This window comes from Pan troglodytes, chromosome 8, assembly GCF_028858775.2.
Source record: "Pan troglodytes isolate AG18354 chromosome 8, NHGRI_mPanTro3-v2.0_pri, whole genome shotgun sequence".
Classification (NCBI taxonomy): Eukaryota; Metazoa; Chordata; class Mammalia; order Primates; family Hominidae; genus Pan; species Pan troglodytes.
Window position 1 is genome coordinate 138,134,082 of NC_072406.2, and position 27,269 is coordinate 138,161,350.

Below are 27,269 nucleotides of genomic sequence, written 5' to 3' on the forward strand. Positions count from 1 at the left end.
AATTGCAGCAGCCTTACAGAAGAGTGGCCAGACTGTTAAACAGAAAACGACCCACAAAAATCCCATCCAAAGGTGTCAGCAACCTCGAAGATCAAAGGTAGATAAGCCCACAAAGATGGAAAACATACTTCAGGATATAATCCAGGATAACTTCCCCTACCTGGCAAGACAGGCCAACATTCAAATTCAGGAAATCCAGAGAAGGTAAGATACTCCATGAGAAGATCAACCCCAAGACACATAATCATCAGATTTTCCAAGGTCAAAATGAAAGAAAAAATGTTAAGGGCAGCCAGAGAGAAAAACCAGGTCCCCTACAAAGGAAAGCCTATCAGACTAACAGCAGACCTCCCAGTGGAAACCCAATAAGCTAGAAGAGATTGGGGACCAATATTCAACATTCTTTAAAGATTTTCCAACCCAGAATTTCATATCTGGCCCAATATCATCTAGATAATGAAGAAAGACCCATTGGTGTGCTGTCTTCAAGAAACTCATCTCATGTGCAAAGACACACACAGGCTCAAAACAAAGGGATGGAGGAAAATTTACCAGGCAAATGGAAAACAGAAAAAAGTAGGGGTTGCAATCCTAGTTTCTGACAAAACAGACTTTAAACCAACAAAGATCAAAAAAAGGGCATTGCATAATGGTAAAGAGTTCAATAAGAAGAGCTAACTATCCTAAATATGTGTGCATCTTATACCACCCAGATTCAGAGAGCAAATTCTTAGAGACCTGCAGACTTTAACACCCACCTGACAATATTAGACAGAAAATCAACAGACATTCAGGACTTGAACTCAGCTCTGGAGCAAGTGGATCTGTTATACATCTACAGAACTGTCCACCCAAAACCAACAATCTACATTCTTATTACTACACAGCACTTACTCTAAAATTGATCATGTAATCAGAAGTAAAACACTCCTCAGCTAATGCAAAAGAACTGGAATCATAACAGTCTGTCAAACCACAGCGTAATCAAATTAAAGCTTAAGATTAAGAAATTCACTCAAAACCACACAACTCCATGGAACCTGAACAACCTGCTCCTGAATGACTCTTGGGTAAATAATGAAATTAAGGCAGAAATCAAAAAGTTCTTTGAAACTAATGAGAACAAAGAGCCAACATACCAGAATCTCTGAGAAGCAGCTAAAGCAGAAGAGGGAAAGGTATAACACTAAATGCCCACATCAAAAAGCTAGAAAGATAAAGTTAACAACCTAACATCACAGCTAAAAGAACTAGAGAAACAAGAGCAAACCCCAAAGCTAGCAAAAGACAAGAAATAACCAAGATCAGAGTGGAACTGAAGGAGATAGACATGAAAAACCCTTCAAAAAATCAGTGAATCCAGGAGCTAGTTTTTTTGAAAAAATTACTAAAATAGACCACTAGCTAGACTATAAAGAATCAAATAGACACAATCAGAAATGATAAGGGGGATATCACCATTGATCCCACAGAAATACAACTATCAGAGAATACTATAAACACCTCTATGCACATAAACTAGAAAATCTAGAGCACATACAGTCTCTGAGACTGAACCAGGAAGAAATTGAATCCCTGAATAGGCCAATAATGAGTTCTGAAATTGAGGCAGTAGTAAATAGCCTACCAACCAAACAAAACCCAGGACCAGGCAGATTCACAGCTGAACTCTACAAGAGGTAGAAAATAGAGCTGGTACCATTTCTACTGAAACTATTCCAAAAAAATTGGAAAGAAGAGACTCCTCTCTAACTCATTCTGTGAGGCCAACAGCATCCTGGTACCAACACCTGGCAGAGATAAAAGAAAACCTCAGGCCAATATCCTTGATGAACATTGATGCAAAAATCCTCAACAAAATACAGGCAAACAATCTGGCAGCACATCAAAAAGCTTATCCACCACAATCAAGTAGGCTTTGTCCCAAGATGCAAGGTTGGTTTGGGATATGCAAATCAATAAATGTGATTCATCACATAAACAGAACTAGAGACAAAAACCATATGATTATCTCAATAGATGCAGAAAAGATCTTCAATAAAATTCACCCCATAATATAAAAAACTCACAATAAACTAGGTATTAAAGGAACATACCTCAAAATAATAGCCATCTATGACAAACCCACAGCTAATATCCTGAATGAGTAAAAGCTGGAAGCTTTCCCCTTGAAAACCAGCACAAGATGCCCTCTCTCACCACTCCTAGTCAACATAGTATTGGAAGTTCTGGGAAGGGCAATCAGGCAAGAGAAAGGAAGTGTATTCAAATAGGAAGAGAGGAAGTCAAACTAACTTTGTTTGCAGATGACGTGATCCTGTATCTTGAAAACCCCATTGTCTTAGCCCAAAACCTTCTTGAGCAACTTCAACAAAGTCTCAGTATATAAAATCAATGTGCAAAAATTGCTAGCATTCCTATACACCAACAGGCAAGCCAACAGCCAAATCATGAACTCCCATTCAGAATTGCCACAAAAATAATAAAGTACCTAGGAATGCAGCTACAAGGGACATGAAGGACCTCTTCAAGGAGAACTACACCACTGCTCAAAGAAATCAGAGGACATAAACAAATGGAAAAGCATTCCATGCTTATGGATAGAAAGAAGCAATATGAAAATGGCCATACTGCCCAAATAGAATCAATGCTATCCCCATCAAACTACTATTGACATTCTTCACCAAATTAGAAAAAACTAAAAATTCATATGGAACCCCAAAAGAGCCCAAATAGCCAAGACAATCCTAAGCAAAAAGAGCAAAGCTGGAGGCATCATGCTACCTGACTTCAAACTATACTACAAAGCTATGGTAACCAAAATGGCATGGTACTGATACAGACACATAGACCAATGGAACAAAATAGAGAGCCCAGGAATAAGACTGCACGCCTACAACCATCTGATCTTCAACAAACCTGAGAAAAAGCAATGGGGAAAGGATTCCCTATTTAATAAATAGTCTGGAAGAACTGGATAGCCATATGCAGAAAATTGAAGCTGGACCCCTTCCTTGCACCATATACAAAAATAAACTCAGGATTGATTAAAGACTTACATATAAAACCCAAAACTATAAAAACCTTAGGAGAAAATCTAGGCAATACCATCGAGGACATAGGCATGCGAAAAGATTTCATGATGACGTCAAGAGCAAAAATTGACAAACGGGATCTAATTAAAGAGTGTCTGCAGCAAAAGAAACACAGAATGAACAACCTACAGAATGGGAGAAAGTTTTTCAATCTATCCATCTGACAAAGATCTAATAGCTAGCATCTATAAGGAATTTAAAATTACAAGAAAACAAGACCAGTAAAAAGTGGGCAAAAGACATGAACAGACACTTCTCAAAAGAAGACATTCATGGAGCCAACAAACATGAAAAAAAGCTCAACATCACTGATCATTAGAGAAATGCAAATCAAAACCACAATGAGCTACCATCTCATGCCAGTCAGAATGGCAATTATTAAAAAGTTAATAGATGCTAGAAAGGTTGCAGAGCAAAAGGAATGCTTTTACACTGTTGGTGGGAGTGTAAATTAGTTCAACCATTGTGGAAGACAGTGTGATGATTCCTCAAAGACCTAGCAGCAGAGATGCCATTTGACCCAGGAATCCCATTATTGGGTATATACCCAAAGGAATAGAAATCATTCTATTATACGCGCATGCATATGTTCACTGCAGCACTATTCACAATAGCAAAGACATGGAATCAACCTAAGTGCCCATCAGTGATATACTGGGTAAGAAAATGTGGTAAATACACACCATGGAATACTATGCAGCCATAAAAAGGAATGAGATCATGTCTTTTGCAGGGACATGGATGGAGCTGGAGGCCATTATCCTCAGCAAACTAATGCAGGAACAGAAAACCAAATACCCCATGTTTTCACTTATTAAGTGGGAGCTGAATGATGAGAACACATGGACACAATGGGGCAGGGGGAGGAGGAGAGCATCAGGACGAATAGCTAATGGATGCCCAGCTTAATACCTGGGTGATGAGATCTGTGCAGCAAACCACCGTGGCACATGTTTACCTATGTAACAAACCTGCACATCCTGCACATGTACCCCGATCTTAAATTTTAAAAATGGCAAAGATGAAAAGGCAGTTCATGAAAAAGAAAATCTTAAACCTGTGAAAAGGTGTTTCATCTCACTATGAAGTATTTCCTATAAAGAAAAACATGGAGACCACTGTTTTTAACCTATCGATTGGCAAAGAGATGAAAAACCTCCGAACACACTGTGTTGGTGAGGAGCTGGATAATAGAATAGCTGAAACAACTCCTTTAAAGGCAGCTTCACTCAATCTATCAAATTTCTAAATGCATATGACTTTTGCACAGCAATTGTGCTTTCAGGAATTTATCCATCTTGGGCAAGATTATGCCTGTGTGACATAGCAAATGATTGAAAACAACCCATCTGGAAATCTGGAAGGGACAGGTTAAAGAAGTCATGGTATAGCTTCACAAATAACGATGTAGCCAGTGAAAAGAATGAAGCAGATGTATAAAACTAATAAGGAATAACCAAAGTAGAAGAAAGTACATAATGTGTTGCCATTTGAATTCAAAACAAGGATGTAAGATGAGTGACAGCAAGTTGACGGTTGCTGAAGTTGAGTGATGGGTAGATAGGGTTTCACTGTACTCTTCTCTCCAATTTTGAGTGTTTGAAAATTTCCATAATCTCTCCTAGCAGAGAGGTGGGTCGGGGGTAGAGCTGAGACTTTTCATTGTATTCCAAATTGCGTTTTATAAAAGCCTAGTAACAGTGACGATTGCTTCTGGGAAGGGAGACTGGTGACAGGTGTGAAGGAGACTGTTTTCCAAATGACCCTTTATACTGTTGAGATTTTTAATTATAGGCCTATATTACCTATTAGCAAATGTAAAGGCTAAAATATCAGGCATCTGCTTTTTATGTAATTTTCATGTTTATAGTAACAAATAAGTGGGGAACAAATACCCCTTTGAACACTGTAATCACGTGAACAACTTCCCTTGAAAACGTGTTCTGAGAAGTTCCCTTCAGGGAGAGATCATGCTTCCGTGGATAACTGATACCCTTAAAGACATTTGATGTTTGTGTCTGATGAATAATTAGTATATGATGCCAAAGAAAGTTCAGCTAAAGTTTCTGCAAGTATTGGGTAGGTGGCAGGGAGAGTCCAAGACCTTGGTAGCTGTGTTTTAGATTTACAGGGGGAATGGACTCATTGTCATTAATCCATAACTGAGTGTGATGGCGCCATGGAGAATGACACTGTGACAACTGATTTTTTACTATTTTAAGTCCACATCAATTCAGCATATTTCCTACACATCTATTATGTTCGAGGAGCTGGACTTAGGTGTGCCTGGGATCAGTCTATGCCTTCAGAAGTAGGGCAGAGCTGGCATACTGGTAACTCCAGGCTACGGCAGCAGGTGATCAGAGGTCCTGGAGGGAGGACTGTGGAGAGGTCTTAGGGGAGGGTGAGATCTGGAATGCAGGGAAAGGGCACAGAAGGACACTCACCAGCACCTTTACCAGTTATTAGCCTGTGCTTTGTGTGTAGCAACAGAAGCTCTCATAAAACTCAGTTTTCTTGTATTTCATCTTCTTTAGGAGAACATACTAACAAATGGGTCTTCTTTTTCTCATTACAAATTGGCATTTCTGATGAGCAAGGACCTAATCCCCAGATTTCTAGGCTCTGCAAGTGCAGGTTTCAATATCAGACACCCACAAAGGTCCGGAAGGGCACATGCCCTTATCCATTCGGAGCCAAATTCATTTTGTTGAACAGTTTGAAAGTTTGGACTTAACCTCTGAACTGGCCAGCACCTGATTGATCTACAATCGTGGCTTAAATTAATTGGCTTTGCTCACATCTGCATCCTGACCAGGCATTTGAAGGAGTAGCTGCTGTTTACCAGTAACAGCCCCAGCTCATCATTCATCACCTTTTATAAGGGTTTGAGGAGGAAGAGGAATTTGGACTTCCTTGTAATAGCTGCCACCGTCTTCCCATGGCAACTTAAACAAAGTAGCCTTTTCTTAGATGAGACTGTGCCAGACTGGTGAGTCTTGTGTTATAAAATATTATATGTTGCATATAATACAGACAGATAAAGGTTGTTGATTAGGAGAAATGTTGTGTTTTGACAGCATCACTGAACTTCAGATCTCCACCTCTGCAGAAAATGCATAGAGCCTTCTTTAAGATGCAGTGAACAGCTAGATGAATACACTGAATTATTTTTCCTCTAATATAACTGATGGGATGAAAAAAGTTTGTTTCCTTGATCAAGACTGGGGAGTTAGGATGAGAAGCTTGAATTCCAAGGGTCCTTTTACCATGAAGGAAGTGGTACATTGCAAAGGTATGTTTGTGGACAAGAGGGTACATTCATTCTGCTCTCCTTCATTTATAAGTCAAACAGAACATTTATAGAAAATGAAATGGTTTCTATAAAGACCTAGCTTACAGTTTAAATGTGAGGTGGACCAAGATGGTGTTTGTGGTAGTGTTTTCTTCTGGAATGCTTAGTACATTGGGACAAATGAAGCAGGATTAGCTGTGTGTCACGTTGTCCTGGGCAGGGCATGAGGAACCCCAAAGTACAAAATGTCAGTGGATTCAATTTGTGCTGCCAAACGAGTCACCTCCAAATATTCTCCACACCTGCATGGAATTAATTCCCGTTCCCTATGTGTGATGGGAGAGAAATCACACACTTAATCTATATCATATGTCTTAGAAAAGTTCCAGACAGACACCAGCCTGGAGTGAGAAATGTGGATTTTTCAGTGACTGATGTTTAAAGGGTAACATTTCCTTAGTTTCATAAAACAGAATGAAGGACTTTTTCGGGCCTGCTTTAAAGGAAATCTTACAAGAGTCCCTGCTGGTGGAGAAAAAAACACCAGCAGTAGGAATACCTTCCTCTGATAACATGGTCTGTTAACCCCAGTTTGACATGGTACACAGGTGAGTTGCTTAAAAGAAATAAAGTTCAGGATGAGGGGTACATGGGAAAGGAGCTTCTCTGCTCTTTGGCTACCTGAAATGTGCACACAAAATACTAATATTGGTGCATTTTATGAGTTCATAGCTTCTGTCAGATTCTCAAGTCCACGCACCAGAAAAGTTTAGGGCATGCTCACCACCTTCCATGACTGCAAATCTAAAACAAATTAGAAAAACAAATGTAAAAGAACTATCAATAAACAGAAGAAATTATATATGGACTTTCCCTAATAATGAAATGGGAGTGGACTTTGCAAGCATGAAAGGAATGGGAAAATTCACAAAAGAAAAATTCAATATTCAAAACCAGAATTATTCTTATGCCAAAAAATCATAACTAAAATTACATTAAAATATTTTTAAAAGAAACTTATAAACCAAGAAGAAAACCTCTACCTCTCAAACAGAAATAAATAGGCAAAGGATAGGAAAAGACAAGTCACAGAACAAATACAGTGAACAGCAGTGGTATGCTTGAGCTGGCTGGTACTGGCTCATAACTGCCAGTTCCCTACTCCTCATTCAGTAATGTCACATTAGTAGCTTGAAACTGGCCACAATGGGAAGTTTTATACCAGAGAAATCAGCTGTAAATCAGAATTTTTTTTTAAAAGGGCCAGTTTGCCAGCATACCATTGGCTAATGGATACATAAAAAGTAGTTCAAGTGTACCAGTAATCAAAAAAATACAAGGAGAAATGAGGTCTGGACATAAAGTATGCTGGCTAGGGATCTCAGAACTCAAGGAACTACCCAATGGTGTGTTTGTGTGTGTGTGTGTTCTTTTATATATCTTGGCCTGGGCTCTGGATAGGCCCACAACTGGAAAAGCCTGCTATCTCGAGCCAAAAGACTAGAGAAAGAGCAGTCCAGAAATACAGAAGTGTTTTGACCATACCTGACCTTACTCCAGCTCAACACTTGGAAAAAGCCATGCCTCCCTCCTGCTCCTCACCAGGCATCATAGCCTAGAGACTGGCAGATCTCTACTTTCTATCACTTCTTGCAATAACATGCCACATCCCTTCCCTGGAACAGAGACTATGGGTAGAACTTTTAGTGGATTTCTCATCACCATGGAGTCCAGAAGGAAGGGGAACAACATTTTTTAAGTACTGAATGGAGAAAACAGTCAATGCAGAATTCTATATCCAGCAAAACTATCCTCTAGGAATAAATACATTCTCAGATAAAGGAAAATGAAGAGAATTTGTCACCTACAGATTTGCTTTAAAAAATGGCTAAAGAAAGTTTTTCAGACAGAAAATAATAAGCAAAGTTAAGTTTTAAAGATTATGTTTGGCTGAAAGCAAAATTACAACATCTGCAGTGACTCTCAGTACACATAAAGGTAATATTTAAGACATCTGTATTATAAAAGGAAGAGGAAAAGCGACCTAAAAGGTGATAGTTTCTGTATTCTACTTAAAGTGAAGAAATATTGACTAGTAGACTGTGATAAAGTAAGTACATATATACTGTAATCTTCAGAGCAGTGGTTTTCAATCAAGGGAGGTTATGCCTTTCAGAGGACATTTTGGCAATGTTTGGAAACATAATTACACATGTTACTTCCATCTAGTTGATAGAGGCCATGGATGCTGCTAAACATTCTACAATGCACAGGAAAACCCCACATAACAGAGTATTCAGTACAATATGTCAAAATGCTGAGGTTGAGAAACTGCCCTAGTGTAATCATACAAAAAAAATACAAAGATATATACTCAAAAACATAAATGCAGCTAAATCAATATGGAATACTAATCTACAGGAACACAGAAAAAGCACAATGAAACAAAAACCAGAGAGAACAAACAGAATAATATTAACATGGTAGACTTAAATCCAAACATATCAACAATTGCATTAAATATGAATGTTCTAAACACACCTATTAAAAGATAGTGACTGGCTAAATGGATGAAAAAATCTATATGCTGTCTACAAGAAACGCTTTTCAAATGTAATTCCATAGGTATGTTAAAAGGATGGAAAAATTCATACTTTGCTTTTCATGCTGTTTTTAGAAGTAACCATTTCTGTTTGCTGCAATCATGAATGATGTTTCCTATTGTGAAATATCATTCATGATTGCAAAAAGACAACACTAATACTAATCAAAATAAAACTGGAGTGGATATAATAATATCAGGTAAAGTAGATTTTAGAACAAAGATTACCAGAGCTAAACAGAGACATGACATAATGATAAAGGGGTCACTTTACTAAGATGACACAACAATCCTAATTGTGTGTATCACAAACAACAGAGCTTCAAAATACATGAAGCAAAAACTGATGAACTCAAAGGAGACACAATTATAGTGGAAAAGTCCAACATCTCCTCTTGGTAACTGACAGAACTACTAGACAGCAACAAATTGAGATATTTTGTTGTATTTATCAAACTGGTAAAAGTTAAAATTTAGTGTTAGCAAAGTCATGGTGAGAAAGACAATAATAATGTGGGAACGCAAATGTATATGAGTTCTGAAAAAATATTTTTATATTATGAGGCTTAAAATGGTCATACAATCTTTCAACCCAATATTTTACTTTTAAGAATCTCTCCTAGGGGAATAAAGAGGTCCCAAGATTTACCTGTCTAGAACTTTCTAACAGCAAAAAATGATACATCAAAACATGCCCAATAATTTGCAAGTACTTAAACATTTATATTCAAGTATAGTGTTATTATTAAATAGGATTTTTAATGCCATTGTAAATGGGACTAATTTTTAAGGCAAAACAAAGCAGTATATAAAACTGTGTACAAATAAATTATGTTAAAATACACAATTATAAACAAAAAATATTAATAGCAGTGAAAAATTACCAGTGATTATCTCCTACTTATTTGCTTGTTTTCTCCTCCCTTCAAGTTTTCTATTGTGAAATATCATTCGTTATTGCAGCAAACAGAAATGGTTACTTCCAAAAACAGCATAAAAATGAGATGATATAAACAAACAATACAGTGCTAAGTTTGGTACGGAGACACTCTGTATATAGGTGGTATAATTCTTGTAAATAATTTTGAAATAAAATGATGAGAGAGTATAACTGATGCTTCTTAGGTGACCATCTGTCTTAGATTGCCTGTCTCTATTTTACTGTCCAGGCCTAATTATTACTAGTCCCTCTGCTATTCTCAATAGTGTCATCGTTTAGTTGCATGAGTGGTCTAACTATTCAAATACTTAAAAAATTATAACTAGTAAATTAAAATATATGACACTCTTATTATTATACTCCAGGCACCAAACTAACTGCTTTATGTGGATTATCTCATTTAACCATCTGAGTAGCTGAATTATCTCCATTTTACAGAGGCACCGAGAAGTTAAGCAACTTAGCTCACACATTAACAAGTAGCAGAATCTGGATTTGAACTACATCCTATCATATTAGTACTGAAAGCATACCTGGGCCTGCCTAAGTGCAGGGTTGGCTGGCAGGGGTCTGGCAGGGACGCTAGGTGCACGTGGAGCCCGGTGGAGGGGAGGAAGCACTCGCTGAGTTGACTGGGGCTGAGGGACATTCAGGCCGTTGAGGGGTCTGCTGCTGTCAACATTCTGACACTGCAGCAATCTCCTGGGATTGTCCTGTACAGTCAAAGTAAAAAGCCATGCTATAGCGGGTTTCAAAAATATCAGTAATTCCTTAAGGAAAAAGCAGTGCTAACTCATCTGTTATAGCTGAAGGCCAAGGTGGGGTAAAGGAAAGAAATCAAGGATGTACACAAGAGGGGAATTATTTTTGTATTTATTTAAACTTCAAAATTCAAACAGAAGCATCACCTGCCTCCACCCCGCCAAATCTGGAATAGAAGGATCGATTTTTGTTTAGATTTTAAAAAACTGTTTAACAAATAGGTGCAAAGCCCTTGAAAAAGTACCAAGTATAAAGACACGGACCGAGATCTTAGGGAAGTTACAAAAGAGATGTGAAAATAAGATACAGTTTAATGTGTTCAAGGCTCAATGAGAACTGAGAAAACCACTGGGGAAAGGAGAGTTGCGGCTTCAGGAAGCCGGGGCTGAGGTTGGGGCTTGGAGTTGGAGACATTCTCCCATATGGTAACCCTTGTTCTTAGAACAGGTGCTGCAGGGACCCTTATACCTCAGGCTTCTACCCCTTCCTTCCTCTCTTTCTAAAAACAGCTTAATTGAGGTATAGTTGACATAAAGTATACAACTTGGTCATTTTTGACATGTTTACACCCATGAAACCCTCACAACAAACAAGTGGACAAATGAATGCATCCATCACCCCAAAGAGTTTTCTTGTTATTCTTCTCCCTTCCCTCTCCCTCCAATCATCAGTCTGCTTTCTGTCACTATCAGTTTGCATTTGTCAGAATTGTATATAAGTGGGATCACAGAGTATGTACTCTGGCTTTTCTTCTTTTACTCAGAATAATTATCTAGAGATTCATCCTCAATGTTGTATACATCAATGGTTCATTCCATTGTGCAAATATACCATTGTTTATCCTTTTACTGGTTGACGGATATTTGGATCGTTTCTAGTTTGGGGCTCTCAAAAATAAGGCTGTGCTTTTTTTTTTAATAGAGCTGCATTTTTCTTTTTTACGAAAATGAAGATGTGCTTTTGGCTACCACACAAAGCCGTTCTCGCTTATGGTTCCACCTTTGGGGACGAGCAGGGGTAAAGCTTATTGGGAATGGCAGCCTCCTCCTTGGAGCCCCACCCTTTGCATTTTTTGGATCAAGGGAGTTAAAACAGTTTATTGCCTATTGCATATGCAGCAATGATTTTTCAATCACTTATTTTTTTTTGACACCAATCTTGTTCACTGTTATAATTTGGACTCTTGTTGACTAAGTTCAATATTCAAGAATTCTTGTGGGTACATCAGAAAAACTCGGTGGGGAAAAACTATTAGAATGAACTCTAGCTGTAATTCACGAGGGTAGCAAGAGGGTTAAGAGACAGCAGGGAGCCGTGAGGTACTCTGGGTTAAGGATCCAGTTCTCTGAAACCACTGGGTTAAGGATCCAGTTCTCTGAAACCACAGGGTGGACAGGGCTTCCTCAGCTCAGGGCTGGAGCAAAATGGTCAATTCTGAGAGCTCCATGTAACTTTTGAAAAATATTTTAAGAGTAACAGTGGGCTAAAGCAGCTCACCTAAAGCCAGGTGGTGGCATTTGGAAACCATGGTGGGGCTGGCATTGGGGGCTGGTGTCAGGAGCCAGCTTGGGCTGCAGACCCAGTGGGGCCCCAGAAATGTGGCTGGTCTGGGTGACTGAAGGGATCACAGCTCACACTATGCTGCACCATATCATGCAGGGGACACTGACTGCGCCAACAGGATCTAGGTGGGCTTCCATGGGGGCACCGTGGGGCCTCCCTCTGGCCCCAGATCACAGAGACCCTCCCTCAGAGCCTGTTGACCTAGTGAGGCTGACTCAGCATTTCACAGGCAGCGCCTCTAGGATCCCATTCTTATTCAGTCTTGTATTGAAAACCTCATGTCTGCACGTGTGCCCTGAGCACTCCCATCTACTCAAGACTCACCTTCGGTGGGTAGGAATCTGGCGGCTTCCTCATCAGGCCTTTTCCAAGGTGGCCGAGGTGAGCCTGACAGGGTTGGAAGCCACGGGGTGGCCGGGAAGGGCGCACACACCTGCAACAGAATCCCATACCTGCTGACCAAGCGTGTTTCCCCTTCTCACTGACTTGACTTTTTACACTTTGCTCATAGTGGCACTCAAAAGATAGTTTACTTAACTCAGTGTGCTAAACATGCAAGGGAAAAATTACCTAATAACACTCTTAGGAGATTAAAAAATAAATACTGGTTTTTCCCTCAAAACCTCTATTTTGTCAAATTAGTTCTTACGCTCCATAGAAATGCAGTGTAGTGACACCTGGAAGATGATTTGTATGAAGCTGGCATTTCAGCGATAATGTCTTTGAATATATTTGGATCAAAAGCTACCCCATCTGATGAAAATATTTCAATGTCTCCATGTTGTATAAAAATTACTAATATAAGGGTGGGAGAAAACACATCAGTGGAATTTCCTGACACCCTGCTAGCTTATGTAATAAGCAGCACATTGTTGTTTGAAGGGAAGTAAAGGAGGCAGCTGATCTGGCAGAAATTTAAAACAAGAAACCCCACAAAAAAGAACCAAGTCCCAGGTTTATGATCCAGAAAATCTGACCTTTGTTAAAAAAATGAAGTGAGAAGCAGTTTGCTGTACATTTTCTGAGCCACCATTTCTTTTTTTTTTTTTTTTTTTGAGATGGAGTCTTGCTCTCTCGCCCAGGCTGGAGTGCAGTGGAGTGATTGCGACTCACTGCAAGCTCCGCCTCCCGGGTTCACGCCATTCTCGTGCCTCAGCCTCCTGAGTAGATGGGACTACAGGCACCCGCCACCGCGCCCAGCTGATTTTTTGTATTTTTAGTAGAGACGGGGTTTCACCGTGGTCTCGATCTCCTGACCTCGTGATCCGCCCGCCTCGGCCTCCCAAAGTGCTGGGATTACAGGCTTGAGCCACCGTGCCCAGCCTCTGAGCCACCATTTCTAGAACAGATGACAAGCTAAACCCAGGGTACCTTAGTTTTTCAATGGTGGTCTTCTTATTTGTAAACAGCAGTCGTATCAAGGTCTTCCTTTTGAGATAAACCACAAATCCGGCAGCAAGAAGACACAGGATGGTCACCAGAATTCCTATGGTTAAACCTTGGTTATCTGAAACAAAACACATGGGGCTCACAGAAGGAGGCAGTTACAATGAAATATGGGAGGTATCAAGTTGTGACATTTATGGCAAAGTGAACTCTGAAGCAACAGAAATGAAGAGAGTACACCCGTGAGTGATGTACTAATAAACTGTCTTACTTCAGATGCCATGTTTGAGGTTCAATCTATGTTACCATCATTCATTTCTGACAACTCTAGAACTTGCTAAACAGGAATATATAGTCGGGTAGGTGGGGTGATGGCCTGGACCACGCAGGTTCCCTGAGGCATGACAACGGCACAGTGGACCATGGTAGCCACAGAAGGTAGCAGGGAGCCATCACTGAAACCTCACCGGAATCACAGCCATCCCCAGGCTCAAATGTTTCCAGTCCCCAGCACAGATTTGCCACTCCAAAGTGCTTTTCTTTACTCATTCTGTACATTCTGTAGTTGGGTTCTGCTTTATCTTTTTTCATGTTTTTAAAAAATGAATTGCTTTCTTGCTGGACATCTCAAAGTAGATAGTGAAAAAAGAGAAAGAAAACTCATAAATGAAACACCCATGGGTTTTGCTTTGTTTTGTTGGGGACTTAAAAACACAGCCTTTGTGGGGGAAACCCTTTTCCTGGGAGGAAACTATTTTCTCTATGAAAACATCTTCTTTTCTATGACCTGCTGCCATTTTGTTTAATACAGTTAAGAGCCTCCTCAAGGGTAGGGAAAGGAAGGAAAAAAATCAAACCATCAGACTGGTTTCTTACAGTAGCTATGGTCAGCGGCTGTCTGGGAAGGACTCTAAATGCTCAGACTTACAGGAGGTCTACCTGTGATTTCAACTGGACAGTGAATTTTTAGAGGACAGGGATCTTGATTCATTTGTCTTCCCATCAGCAAGGATCAGGGTGTACTTCACATCAGGTAAGTGTGCAACAGTCCTTTCCGGCTGCTGGTGATTGCCGTGATGCAGTTACCTGGGCTCTCCTCGGCCCTGCCTCCCACCTGGACCCTCAGCTGGCTGTGGACCACTGCAGCAGCAGCTCCTACTCCAGGGAAAGAATGTCTTTCACACCTTCTTGGTTTCTGGACCCCATCCCCCACTAACAAGGCCTATCAGGGATGTGTCTTAGCCTAAGCAAGACAGCCAACAGATGACAGTCTTGACTTACTTGTTGGTGTTACTGGAAAAGCATTGCTTCTGGTTTCCTGGCCAAAATGTCACTCTTTTCAGACCCTTAGCAGTGATCACAGGGGGCTCTAGCTAGAGTTCTGGTGTCTCATAACAAAGTTAAAGTTAATTTAAAAAGTGAACAGCAAAAATCTTGAACTATAATTTCTAGTTCCATAAAGTGAATCCATAAATCTTCAATACATCAATCTATGAAACTGAACATTTACAGGGCCCCCACACTGAACCTGCTGAACTCCCCAGGGTTGCTCAAGCCAGAGGCCCGGGCAGTGACTGACTCCATTTCCCTCTTCCCCAGGACCAGCACGAGCACCGTGTCCTGTGTCCCCTCCTGTTGGCCCAGGCCAGTCCACACTCCTCTAGATCTTCGCACAGCCAGCTATCTCGGCTTCAGAATGCATGTTTCCCTCGCCCCCTTCAGACCTCAACAGATGCAGGGTCCCCAGGAGCCTTCCTGACAACCCCCTGCCGCTCTGTGGTGGTTGCTCCCCTCCCATGATGCCCTCTCTCCCTGCAGTCATACCCCTCACTTATGCCATGTCATTCTTGCTTAATGTCTCTCCAGGACCCAGGAGAGTGGCTGGTGTGTGGCAGACACACAAGTACTTGTTTAATGAGCCTCTGAGCCATGGCCAGGCCAGGGAGCAGTGAGCCATGCTTGCTCATGGCCTGCCTTGATTTTATATATGTGTGAACAGGGTGGAGGCAGCGGTATTTCAAATGCACTCTATTTTATGCAGTAATGGCCATGGGGGATGGAGTTAGGCTCTTACATTGTTTTCACTTTTTAACATTCTTGTTAAATGAAGGGTTGGTGACTCTGTGGGTTCCCTGGCTTTTTGCAAACCCTCAAACCTGAGTACTGCTGGTCACGCATGTCCACAGCAAAGAGCCAGAGTTCACTGCCCTTTCTCCTACCTTCTTCTCCAGTTTGTTTCAATGTCATTCAGTTTGCTTGGATGGAGATGGAATGGGTGGCAGGGTCTCTGATAAATTAAAAACTAAAACCCTGCTATTTTCATATAATAAATGCTAAAAGCCATATCAGAGCATTAAGTTGCAGCCAGAGACCAGTCATCAGGGCTGCCAAGGCTGAGGTATCATTGGGGAAAGGGGACACTGGGCCCAACCCTTGCTTCTCCCCCACTGCTGTGGAGGCTCAGTGAAAGGCCAGACTTTTGAGTCCTCTTCCTCCTTGCTGCAGGGCTGGGGCCTGCTAGAGTGGTAACCTGCTACTCTCTCAGGAGTAGCACTGAAGCATATCCATGTTTTAGCATGTCCATGTTTTAGGAGAAGCTCAACCAGGAACTCGCTGCCCTTCCTTGCACTGTTTCTGCAGACGTGCCTGGTAGGCTGGACTTCCCCTCCTGAGCCCCGAGAACTGTGTTGTGTCTGTTGTCATGGAAACGATGGCAAAGCCACAGAGTCAATGCTGCCAGTCACAGGAGGCCTTGGGGACGCGTGACCTCCTCTGCAGCAGCACTGGTCACGGTCTCCATGTCATGGGAGGGCTCAGATGAGTGTCAGTGAGGCAGTAGACGCATGCTCCTGCGATCCCACGGGCTCCTGGCCCTGGCCGCGCTCCCTGTTGGACTCTGCAGCTTCCTGCCTTGCTTCTTTCCCTCGAAAAGAGGCATCATTTAGACTTGCCCCTGAATTGCCCAATAAGAACTCAGAGAAAACAGCACCGCACCAGTAAACCATTTCTAAAGGTCATCCGAGGAGAAATGGCCACGATTTCAAGCACAGCTGCTACTAAGAGCTTCTTGGGGGACGGGCAGACCTGTGTGTAAATCTTAGCGAGATCACATTAGGCAAAATACTTAACTTCCCTGAGCCTCAGGTCCTAGGTATGTGAGAAAAGAATCATACCACCTTCTTCAGAGTTGTATAAGGAGGGGATGACATCGCGGGCATAAAATGCACCACACAGCACCTGCACACATCATTCCATATGCAGAAGCTGTTGCAGTGACTCCCACTGCTGCCGTGACTGTCACCTTTACTAAGAGGTGGGTGTCTTTCCAGTAAGATTTTTAAAAGGCATTAAACTTCACACCTTGTCACCCTACCACACAGATGTCGGCCTTTACAAAGTACTTTGATACAGTGATGAAATTCATACCCATTCAGCAGTTCGCTACAGAAATGACCTTAGTTAAGAAAAGTGTCGCAGGCTAAGGAACTGGCAAACTCAGCCACTCAGTCAAAGCAGAGAGCAAGGAGCCTCAGAGAAGATCGGGCAGGGATGAGAGGGGCATCTGGAAACTGCGGGAGACCCTAGGCTGTGTAGACCCATGTGGGGTCCCCACTGGGTTTCTTGTTGGCTCTACCTGCACCCACGCTGACAGCTGGCGAGCCCACCCGCCCCCAGGTGCTCAGCCTCCTCCCACCGGGATGCAGGGGCTTCACTGACCTGCTTGCCGGATGGGGCCGCTGTCTGTGCTTCCTCCAAAGCCAAACTTGTCACAGAAGGGAGGTGCCCAGTGGGCCTCGCAGTGGCAGTTCTTCCTGTTGTTGCACACCTTTCAGGGCAGAGGGGAGGGACGTGGGGTTAGGGCATATGCTCTATGCATCACCACAGCAGAAGCAAGGGGGCCATGGTCAGAGCCCTCCCAACACTGACACAGCCAGACTCAGCACACGCCATGGTGCGAATAAGCCCAAAGCCGGCACTACACACCACACAGGTGCGACCAAACCTGAGGCTGTGAAGACGCATCATCTGCCTATTAGTGGCTGTAAAGAGAGTGATGAAGATTATTTGGGTTCATCAGCTTGCCTCCCCCACCCACCTCACTTCCTTCTCCATCTCCCCATCTTCCTTTTTCAATCCGGAAAACTGACCATGAGGAGAAGCCCCCTCAGCAGTGAGGAGGGACCGTGCTTTGGGGCTACAGACCCAGAGCCCTGGGGCACCGCGGGACCTGACAGATGCTTGGCGCATCCCTGTCTCCTTCAGACAGAAGGCTCAGAGAGGCTGGTGACTGCCGGGTCCCACGCCAGGCTGGGGTCCGAGGCAGGCCCCCTGTTTCCTGAGCAAAGGAATCCTGTTTCCTGCAATCCTAGCAGGGTGCATGGGATTTCCACCAATACTTCCTGAAGCCTGTCCCCGTGTGTCCTTCCTGCAATGCCTGCCTCCTTCTTGCAGAGGTTCCCAGTGGCTGTTCCCTGGCTCCCAGTCACGCACCAGGGTGCGAATCCAACAGTGGATTCTTTTCATTGTGAAATAAGAGAATGGTTCTGGCACGGCGGGAAAGGGAGACCAAGAAAGCCCGAGGAGGCTGTGCTTCACCCTTGTTGGGCCCAGCTCATAGACCACAGCATTCCATGCAGGGGCCAGCAGCCCCTGCCCACCTGGTTACCAAGGGCTACTGATGGCGGCCACTCCCAAGCCTGTCCATGCTGGTTGGACTCACTATTGTGCCAGATGTAACTAACTGAAAGTACATGATCCAATGGAAGATGACCATGAAGATGATATATATTTAATATATTTTTTTCTATGAAAATTAGGTTGTCAAGTCCAGGCACGGTGGCTCATGCCTGTAATCCCAGCAAGTGGGAGGCCAAGGTGGGCAGATCACTTGAGGCCAGGAGTTCAAGACCAGCCTAGCCAACGTGGTGAAACTCTGTCTTTATAAAGATAAAAAAAAAGTTAAAAAAAATTAGGTTGAATCCTTTGGGAACACTGGATTAAAAAAGAGAAATCACTAAAAGAATTTCTGAAAAATTAGGAATGAGTGGGACTACTGCACAATGATTGGGAAGAGCTGCAGAGGACAAGGAGGAGGCTGTTCTTGGATGCTGTTGAGTGTCTAAGGTTCCCCTCCACAAAAAGAAACGAACTAGAAGTTGTTGATGATGCATTTTTGGGTGGTTTATATCAGGAAGTCGATGCACAATGACATTCAGTAAATCAATCCTAAAGGCCTCAGCCCGCCATCAAAATATGGCTGCCGGATATACACTTTCATATTTTAAGGCAAAATAAAATGCGTAGAGTATATGTCTCCCATGTAATGCTTTCCTGCTTCAACCGACTTGTTTTGATGAATCAACCACCTACCCTCATTGCTTCAGATAAGAAGGCCGACTGTCAAGATAGGCTTTAGTAAGTTAGAAAGTAGACTGCTATAAAGCAGAAATTGAGTAGAATTAGTCAGCACGTGGCAGAGCCTATGTCGAATGTAAGTGTCTTGCCTGTCCCCTCAAAGATGCTGCTGTGGATGTACTAGCCCCAGATTCATGCCTGCCCCTCATGGCTTCTCTCTGCAACTTGTGGTCATGCGCCTTGTTTTAAAACCCACAGGAAGGTGCTGCCGGAAGCCTGCCCTTTTTAGGGTGGGACTGTGGCCAGGCTACCCTTCAGCAAGGCTGGGTAGGCTCCACCTACCCAGCAAATGTGGGCCTCTCCGCTCCCAAGTGTGGATAGGGCCGAGGGGTATTGGAAAGGGAGTGGTCCAGGGTCCTCAACCAGCTTGCAGCTTGCCAGCCATATTACCTTGGGCACACCATCCCCCCAGCTCAGGGCCTGGCTTCTTCAGTAAAATAATAGGACTGGACTTGATCATCTCTTAACAGCCATCAGAAAATAATCTATGATTCAATGAAGACATAAGAAGATTCCATTCTATATTGGGAGTTAGCTAACCTTACCGTCAACACACCCATCTGAGGTGACACTGTGATCCTTTATGGTTCCAGCATGATGGTAATTTACAACCCCCTCCCCCCATGCACCCCATAATTCTGTGTAAGAATCATTGGCAAGTGTCTACAAGTTTTAAAATAAAGAATTTGGAGCATGATTTCTTTAGGAAAGGTTTCAGGAAAACAAATGAAACTCTGGTGTGGTTAATCAAGACTAATATGATTCCATTGGAAATAAGCCCATCAAGAAAAATAAATTATGTTTTCAGCAATTAGAGTCCTCTTCTACCCTAAAGGTTCTCTGAACTAAAATAACAGCCTTCTTTAGTTGAAACCCATTGTGTGTGATTTCAAGAACATGTGTTTAATATGATCTGTTGTCCTTGTTTTAATTCCTTTTGGAAATAGTTCAGACACTGGTTCTGAATGTTGGTAGTAAGAGGAACAGCACAGTTTGAAATGTTAATGTGAAACTCTTCATGAAGGAAGGTTGCTTTTCAAATTACTTTGAACAACAAAAGTCTTTTTTAAAATCATAGAATGTTAATTTAAAAGGTAATTACAGCTCAATCTGATTTTCTTTGTTAAATAAAAGTCACATGAAAAGGTCAAAAGAAATGAATATCTTTAGAAGAAAATATTGCAAACACACTAACTGCTCTATTTTAAAAATGCTATGGATTGCAAAACCTTTTACAAATGAATGAATTATTACTTAACTTGTTATGGGCTGGCTGTAAAAGGGCAGCTCAGCCTACTCACCCCTCTGCCATGGCACTGCATTGCACACTCATGAACCCCAAAGACACTAATATTTTGACATTGACGATTCAGGCAGATCTGTAGGAGGAGGAAAACACAGCAAATCTCTTAGTATTTCTCCAACCCCTCCAGCATGCATACATACCTGTATTCAAACAAAAAGCAAGCAAAAGAAAGCTTGGAGAAGACCCAACTTTGTCTCAGTTAATACGGATACAGCATAACAATACATTTTATACTGGACTCAGGCATGGATCTTATTGCCTGACTCCTCCAAACTCAGCACATTTTGAGACTAAGTTCAATGTCAACACTATTAAATTATTTTGCATTTTATGGCTTTTAATATAACTTTCAGTTGATCCTAAAATTATAACTGATTTTCTTATGAGTTTTGTTTGGAGCTTGTAAAGAAATCTATGTATTGCAGTATTTTTTTCTTCCATTAAAAGATACAGGAGAGGGTGAGGTTGGGCGCGGTGGCTCACTCCTGTAATACCAGCACTTTGGGAGGCCGAAGCAGGCAGAACACGAGGTCAGGAGATCGAGACTCTCCTGGAAAACATGGTGAAACCCTGTCTCTACTGAAAATACAAAAATTAGCTGGGTGTGGTGGCACGTGCCTGTAATTCCAGCTTCTTGGGAGGCCGAGGCAGAAGAATCGCTTGAACCAGGGAGTTGGAGGTTGCAGTGAGCCGAGATCGTGCTACTGCACTCCAGTCTGGCGACAGAGAGAGATTCCGTCTCAAAAAAAAAAAAAAAAAAAAAAAGATATAGGAGAGGGCGAGACAGATTACTCCTTATCCCAGGGCCTGGACAGACATAGATGGAGACTCCAAGAATCCAGGGTTGAAGAGTCTTTTAAGGGAGAGATTGAAATATGGGAACTTTTTCCAGATACTGACTGACAAGTAATATCATCAATGACATAAACCATCAGCAACGAGGCTCAGCAGAGGAAAACAGACAGCTCCTTGAATTTATCAAGCTGTTGTAGTGGTAGGCATTTGGTAAATGATACTGGGCTGGCTGAAAGAATTCAGCCTCATTTCAAATGTGCATAATATACTCCAGACTCAAGGGATGCAGCCCTTTATCTCCTATAAGATTTTACAAATCAGTGGAGTCAAAGGAAAAAGAGTCTAATGTTCAAATGGCAGAAGAATTTTTAATCAAGTAGAACCTTCCTATTGAGGAGGTCACCATCCGACCCCAACAGCCCTCTGGGAGAAGCGCGGGCCCAAGCAGCACTGAGGGATTCCCACTCTGTGGGTGCGAATCCTGGCCGAGGGGATGGTCACATTCCAGCTGATAAAAGAACCTGTCCTGGATCACAGTGAACACAGCAGAACCCTCATGGGAATCACTGCGGATCCCTGAGCCCTCAGAGAACCAAGGTTCTGAGATCACAGCACATTTCATCTTGAATGTGGAAAACAAATTTGATGATAAATTGAGCCCTTGGAATTGGAATGTCCAGATGCACCTGGCCCTGGCTGTTCAGGCTACAGTTTAAAAAAAAGGTGTCAGTCAGAATGGCTGTTATTAAAAAGTCAAAAAACAACAGATGCTGGCAAGGTTGTGGAGAAAAAGGAACACTTATATACTGCTGGCGGAGTGTAAATTAGTTCAACCATTGTGGAAAACAGTGCAGTCATTCTTCAAAGGCCTAAAACAGAAATTACCATTTGACCCAGCCAACCCATTACTGGGTAATGCCCAAAGAAATATAAATCATTCTATCATAAAGACACATGCACTCATATGTTCATTGCAGCACTACTCACAATAGCAAAGACATGGACTCAAACTAAACGTCCATCAATGATAGACTGGATAAAGAAAATGTGGTACATATACACCATGCAATACTATGCAGCCATAAAAAAGAATGAGATCATGTCCTTTGCAGGAATATGGATGGAGCTGGAGGCTGTTTTCATAAGCAAATTAATTCAGGAACAGAAAACCAACTACCACATGTTCTCACTTATAAGTAGGAGCTAAATGATGAGAACACATAGACACATACAGGGGAACAAAACACACTGGGCCTATCAGAGAGTAGAGGGTGAACGAGGGAGAGGATCAGGAAGAATAACTAATGGGTACTAGGCTTAGTATCTGAGTGACAAAATAATCTGTACCACAAGCCCCCATGACACAAGTTTACCTATATAACAAACCTGCACATGTACCCCTGAACCTAAAAGTTAAAAGACAAAATATGATTTGAGCCTAAAAATATCAGATGTCATTTTAATGTCAAGGCCTGAATATGAGCAAATGTGGGTAAGGAGACATTCAGAATGTATAAGAAGATTCACGTACTATCCTGTTTCTCAAGGAAAAAGGATTTGTGGCTCAGGGTGTGTGGGGGCAGACAGGAGAGTGGAGGCAACACCTGTCCTCAGGATTCTGTCTCTGCCTCTGTCTTTTCTTGCCTGTGTGACCTCATGTTAGTGAGTGATTTCAAGACCATGTTGAAAATGGAGTCCTAAGAAGCATTTGGGGGTTGTTTCATCCTTTTCTTAAAACATTGTATTCGCTTGCTGTCATTTAGTCTGATGAGAAAGTTTGGTGAAAAAAAAAATCAGTATGGCAGAGCATGAAAATCTCAAATTCTTTTTTTCTTCCAAAAAAAAAAAAAAAGTTTGACTTTATTTCTGAACCTCGAAATATCTCCATGTATCTTTCTCCCTGTTCTCTGAAAGGACTCCCCTCTGGTTTTGAGTTTCTTCCACTCCTTTCCCTCTCCTATTCTTCTCTCTACAGGGTTCTAAAAATACATCTGATTTCCCATTCTGTTCAGGTGAGGACAAGCCCCCAAGAACTCTGTGCTAAAAACCAAGCCACATATCCAAAACCAATAGAATATGCGATTGTATTTCTTTCCAAAGTAATTTCCTGGCTAGAAGTCCTCATGCCACCTGGAGTGTAGAAATGACTTATTAACACTCAAGGCCTAAGAAGACAGGCTTGATTTTTCCCCACTCTGCATTTTAATAGTCAGACCAGGATCTAGGATTTATTGACTTTTTCTTCTAGGTGCATCTGAGAAGAAGTAGATTTAGGAAAACAAACAAACCTTGTAACCCAGTTCTTGCTGTTTTTCAATGGGCCCTGTTCCAGACTTACATTTATGATCCAAGCAAACATTTGGGTCTTACTTTTCCATCTGCACACTTTGTGCCTGCAAGCACAAGCCCTGGGTCCGGCATGTCATCGCCCAAGTACACGTGGGTCCCCCGGCACAGAATCCGGCCTCCTTGCTGCAGAGGGATGTTTGTTTCTATGGAAACGGCATTGGTACCAATGACTGGCCGGCTGGCACCTCCTTGACACTGGATTTTTCCACATTTAGCATCTCTGGAAGGGTAAGAACAAACAATTCCCAAGGAGAAACCATTTGGAACCAACCCTATGCAATGTGGGACGGTCAGAGCAAAGACTTTGCCAGGATGTCTGGATTCCATACCTCATCTCGCATTTGGCAAAGGAACTCTTCGAGACTTTGCCACAGTTGCCATAAGGATCACCTGCAGAATTGACTCTCTCAAAGCAGATCCCAGGGGCAGGTTTAGCACCTGAAACAGAAGCAGAACTGCATTTTCATCTCCTGCAGGTGATTTTTTTTTTCATGGCTCTAGGCCTCTCAAATGGTTACAGGGAGACGTGCTCAAAGCAATCACACCCAGTGTCTGTCCTGACTCATGGTGGGAGCTGGCCAGGGGAAGCCTAGGGTGTCAGCAGCTCACATCCTCTCTTGACTCGGCCTCCGGCAGAGCACATGTTCCAATGCTTACTCTTCCTTAGGTCTGCTCTCTGGGCTCGTGGCATGTGTGGCCTCTCAGGAAATGAGGCCTGGCTGTGGAATGAGATCTGATCCAGGGCAGAAAGGAGGTGGCTGGCTGGCTGGCTGGCTGGCTGCAGAGAAGGGGAAGTTTGCTCTCTTTAACAACATCCCACACAATTCCGGTGAGAAAATGCAAGCCAGGGCAGGCTCCAAAGGAGCAATGAAGATATCTTCTATGATATTTTTAGTCCCATAAAGCTCCCTATAAGAGCAAGTACTACCTTCTTTTAATACCTTCTATTTTATTTGCAAGGCAGAGATTTCTCTCAGAGGCCATGGAGTCATAAACCCTGGTAATCCCTATGTACAACATGACGGGTCCCAGCAAAGAGGGTCATGGCAGCCAGAGAGTTCAGAAACGGCCATTTTAAGCACATCTTCCAGCCATGGAGAGAGCACATATAATCAGCATTTACAGCCAAAGTTCTGGAGGACTCCTGAATCCTGGACATAGTGATGTCTGTTGAAGACTATTGAGCAAGTCAAGAAAACATGCCACATTCTTTAGAACAAACCATGCCCTGCGGCGTGGTCCTTTTTCTCTCCCTGATTCGTGTCCTTTTTGGCACTTTATCTCACATCGCTTCTGATGGCCAGGATGCCGACACTCCAGAGCCTCACTCTGACTCCTGCCCTTCTCTGCTCTCCACCCTGGGGAGGCTTTGCTTTCCAAGGTGACAACGGATTTATTTAAGATACCTCGTCCCAGGGAACAGAAGATGTTCTTCTTACTAAAAACATCCCCCTTCGTTAGCCTGCACCTGTTCCCTCCTCATCAGCTACTAGCAGACATGATCATCTCATTCAACACACATGTGCCACGCCACCTTGCCACCATTTGAAGTGAACAGTGTGCTCAGCGCTCCAATCTCTGCAATGAGCCAGCCTTGCATCTCTCCTTTTCTCATTTCTTTTATAAGCCATGTTAGAGAAGCCTCTGCAATCTCTTTTTTCAGGGGCATTAAGCCCAGACTGGACACAATTCTCTGTCATGGAGAAAGATGAGGTCCCTAGCTCCTCACATCACATGCCCTTTCCTTCCATCTGTTCCACATCTGCCTTGCTCACAGTAGGATGACACCACCGACACACTCAGCTCCTATTAGGGACCTGATTTGTCCGCATTCTGCCTTCTTTTTCTCTTTCATCTATCTGTCGGAGCAGGGAAGGATGGGGAGGGAGAGCCTCAGTGTGGAACCTGCACTTTGTGCTTAATTTAATCCTGTTTGGTGGCACTTTTGATCAAAGTACTGGGATCTGATTGATCAAAGCAGTTTGGAAAAACTGGCATCTAGAATAGTAACAATTCAACAATTGTTTGTGTTTTTGCACACACCCTATGTATTTGTTGCTTGCCTAACTCTATCTCCCTCCCAACTATCCTTCTTTCCCTCTTTTTCCTCCCTCTTTCCCTTCCTACTTCCTTCCATCATCCATTTATCTACCCATCTATCCATTCATCCATCCACTCATCCATCCAGCCAGCCACCCAGCCACCCGTCCATCCGTCTGTCCAGTCAGCCACCCGTCCATCCATCCATCCAGCCAGCCAGCCAGCCACCCGTCCATCCATCCAACCAGCCAGCCATCATGCTGCACGCTTCAATCAGACACATGTATTTATTCAGCACCTACTATCTTCCAGACATTGGGAGTATAAGAGGGACCAAACTGGACAAACCTCCTGCTTACTTGAAAATTGCAAGGAGACACAGAAAAAAGACCCAAATGATTATGTTCCTCTAAAGCCCAGTTTCTACCTCTATGAAGGTAGAAACAGAGTAGGAGGGTTCAGGGGACTGTTGCTTTTAAAGGCAGGCTGGTCAGGGAAGACCTCTTAGAGAAGACATCATGAGCTGAATCCTACCATTTAATCCTACAAGGTAGGTCTCATTATTCCATTTTATGGACAAGAAAATTAGCACATCAGAGGTTAAATATATTTCTCAGATTCACATAGGTAACGAAGGCAGGATCATCTAAGGGTGAAGCCAGGCTTCTGGGCTGTTCCCTCCTGTGCTCCATCCTCACAGGTGCTGGACCCTGCACTGGGTCTCAGGTGTAGAGAGCAGATTAAGACCTGGCCCTGCAGCCCAAGCAACAACAGGTTCAGTGGATGTAGGGTGTGCTGCTGCAGCTGCCTATGGAAGGGCTAAGAAAATGGGGCAGGAAATGGCTTCGTTGCTTCTTTCCCTACTTCATAAGGCTAGGACTCGGAAATACAAGCAGCTCCTAGTGACTGCTTAGCTCCTAGGAAATGGGTGGGTGGAGTTGACATCACTGTGCCATTGCACGCAATGCTATTCTGATGTCCTAGATTCTGCTACCTTTATTATAAAGTAATTTATTTCTTGGGAATTGTGACCACTTAAAAAATACATATACCATGACACAATTCAAATGTGTCAGTTGATAAATTTGTTTTCCTTATAGGGAGCTCTAAAGAGACTTTGGGCAGTTTCAGACACGTGAGCTCACAAACAGTTCAACAGCAGCCTGGGAGGAGAGTTGGACAAGGTTGGACTGGGGAGTACAGAAGGATAAAAACAAAGAGAGGAAGCGGGAGAGAGAGAGGATGAGAAAGAGACCAACCTCAACAGGGATTGAAGACGCTGCAAATGTACCGGCGAAGCAAAGGGGAAGCTTGATACATGAATACCAGATAAAGGGCTATCGTTACGATAGGAAGTCAAGCAAAGGCATGGAAACAGTGCGTAATCAAGTATAAAAGCATTCTGGAAGTGAAAACACTGGATCTCTACTTGGGAATCCAAAGTTGAAACACACTGAGCCTTCTGGGTCAGAGTGTGACGTGGTTTGGATCTGTGTCCCCACCAAGTCTCATGTAGAATTATAATTCCCAATGTTGGAGGTAGGACCTGGTAGGAGGTGATTGGATCATGGGGGCAGTTTCTCTTGAATGGTTTAGCACCATCGCTTTGGTGCTATTCTTGGGATAGTGAGTTACTGAGATCTGGTCGTTTAAAAGTGTGTGGCACCTCCCTTTTCCTTCTCTCTCTTGCTCCTGCTCCGGCCGCATGATGTGCCTGCTTC

At 42.8% G+C, this 27,269-nt stretch overlaps 2 protein-coding genes across 2 annotated transcripts in view; one reads left to right on the forward strand and one right to left on the reverse strand.

Moving 5' to 3' along the window:
• Positions 1 to 26,663, forward strand: part of FANK1 (fibronectin type III and ankyrin repeat domains 1) — a 169,126-nt gene extending 142,463 nt beyond the window's left edge. The window contains exon 11 of the transcript XR_008537505.2: positions 26,649 to 26,663. The gene's annotated coding sequence lies outside the window, so the exon portion shown is untranslated. The remainder of the gene's footprint in view (positions 1 to 26,648) is intronic.
• The window catches only part of ADAM12 (ADAM metallopeptidase domain 12), a 374,324-nt gene that overhangs the window by 13,309 nt on the left and 333,746 nt on the right, over positions 1 to 27,269 (reverse strand). The window contains exons 15-21 of the mRNA XM_016919590.3: positions 23,838 to 23,946; positions 23,530 to 23,728; positions 20,360 to 20,437; positions 17,361 to 17,469; positions 13,629 to 13,764; positions 12,582 to 12,690; positions 10,466 to 10,645 (exon numbers count right to left, since the gene is read on the reverse strand). Of these exons, the coding sequence (XP_016775079.3) occupies positions 10,466 to 10,645; positions 12,582 to 12,690; positions 13,629 to 13,764; positions 17,361 to 17,469; positions 20,360 to 20,437; positions 23,530 to 23,728; positions 23,838 to 23,946 (920 nt within the window). The remainder of the gene's footprint in view (positions 1 to 10,465; positions 10,646 to 12,581; positions 12,691 to 13,628; positions 13,765 to 17,360; positions 17,470 to 20,359; positions 20,438 to 23,529; positions 23,729 to 23,837; positions 23,947 to 27,269) is intronic.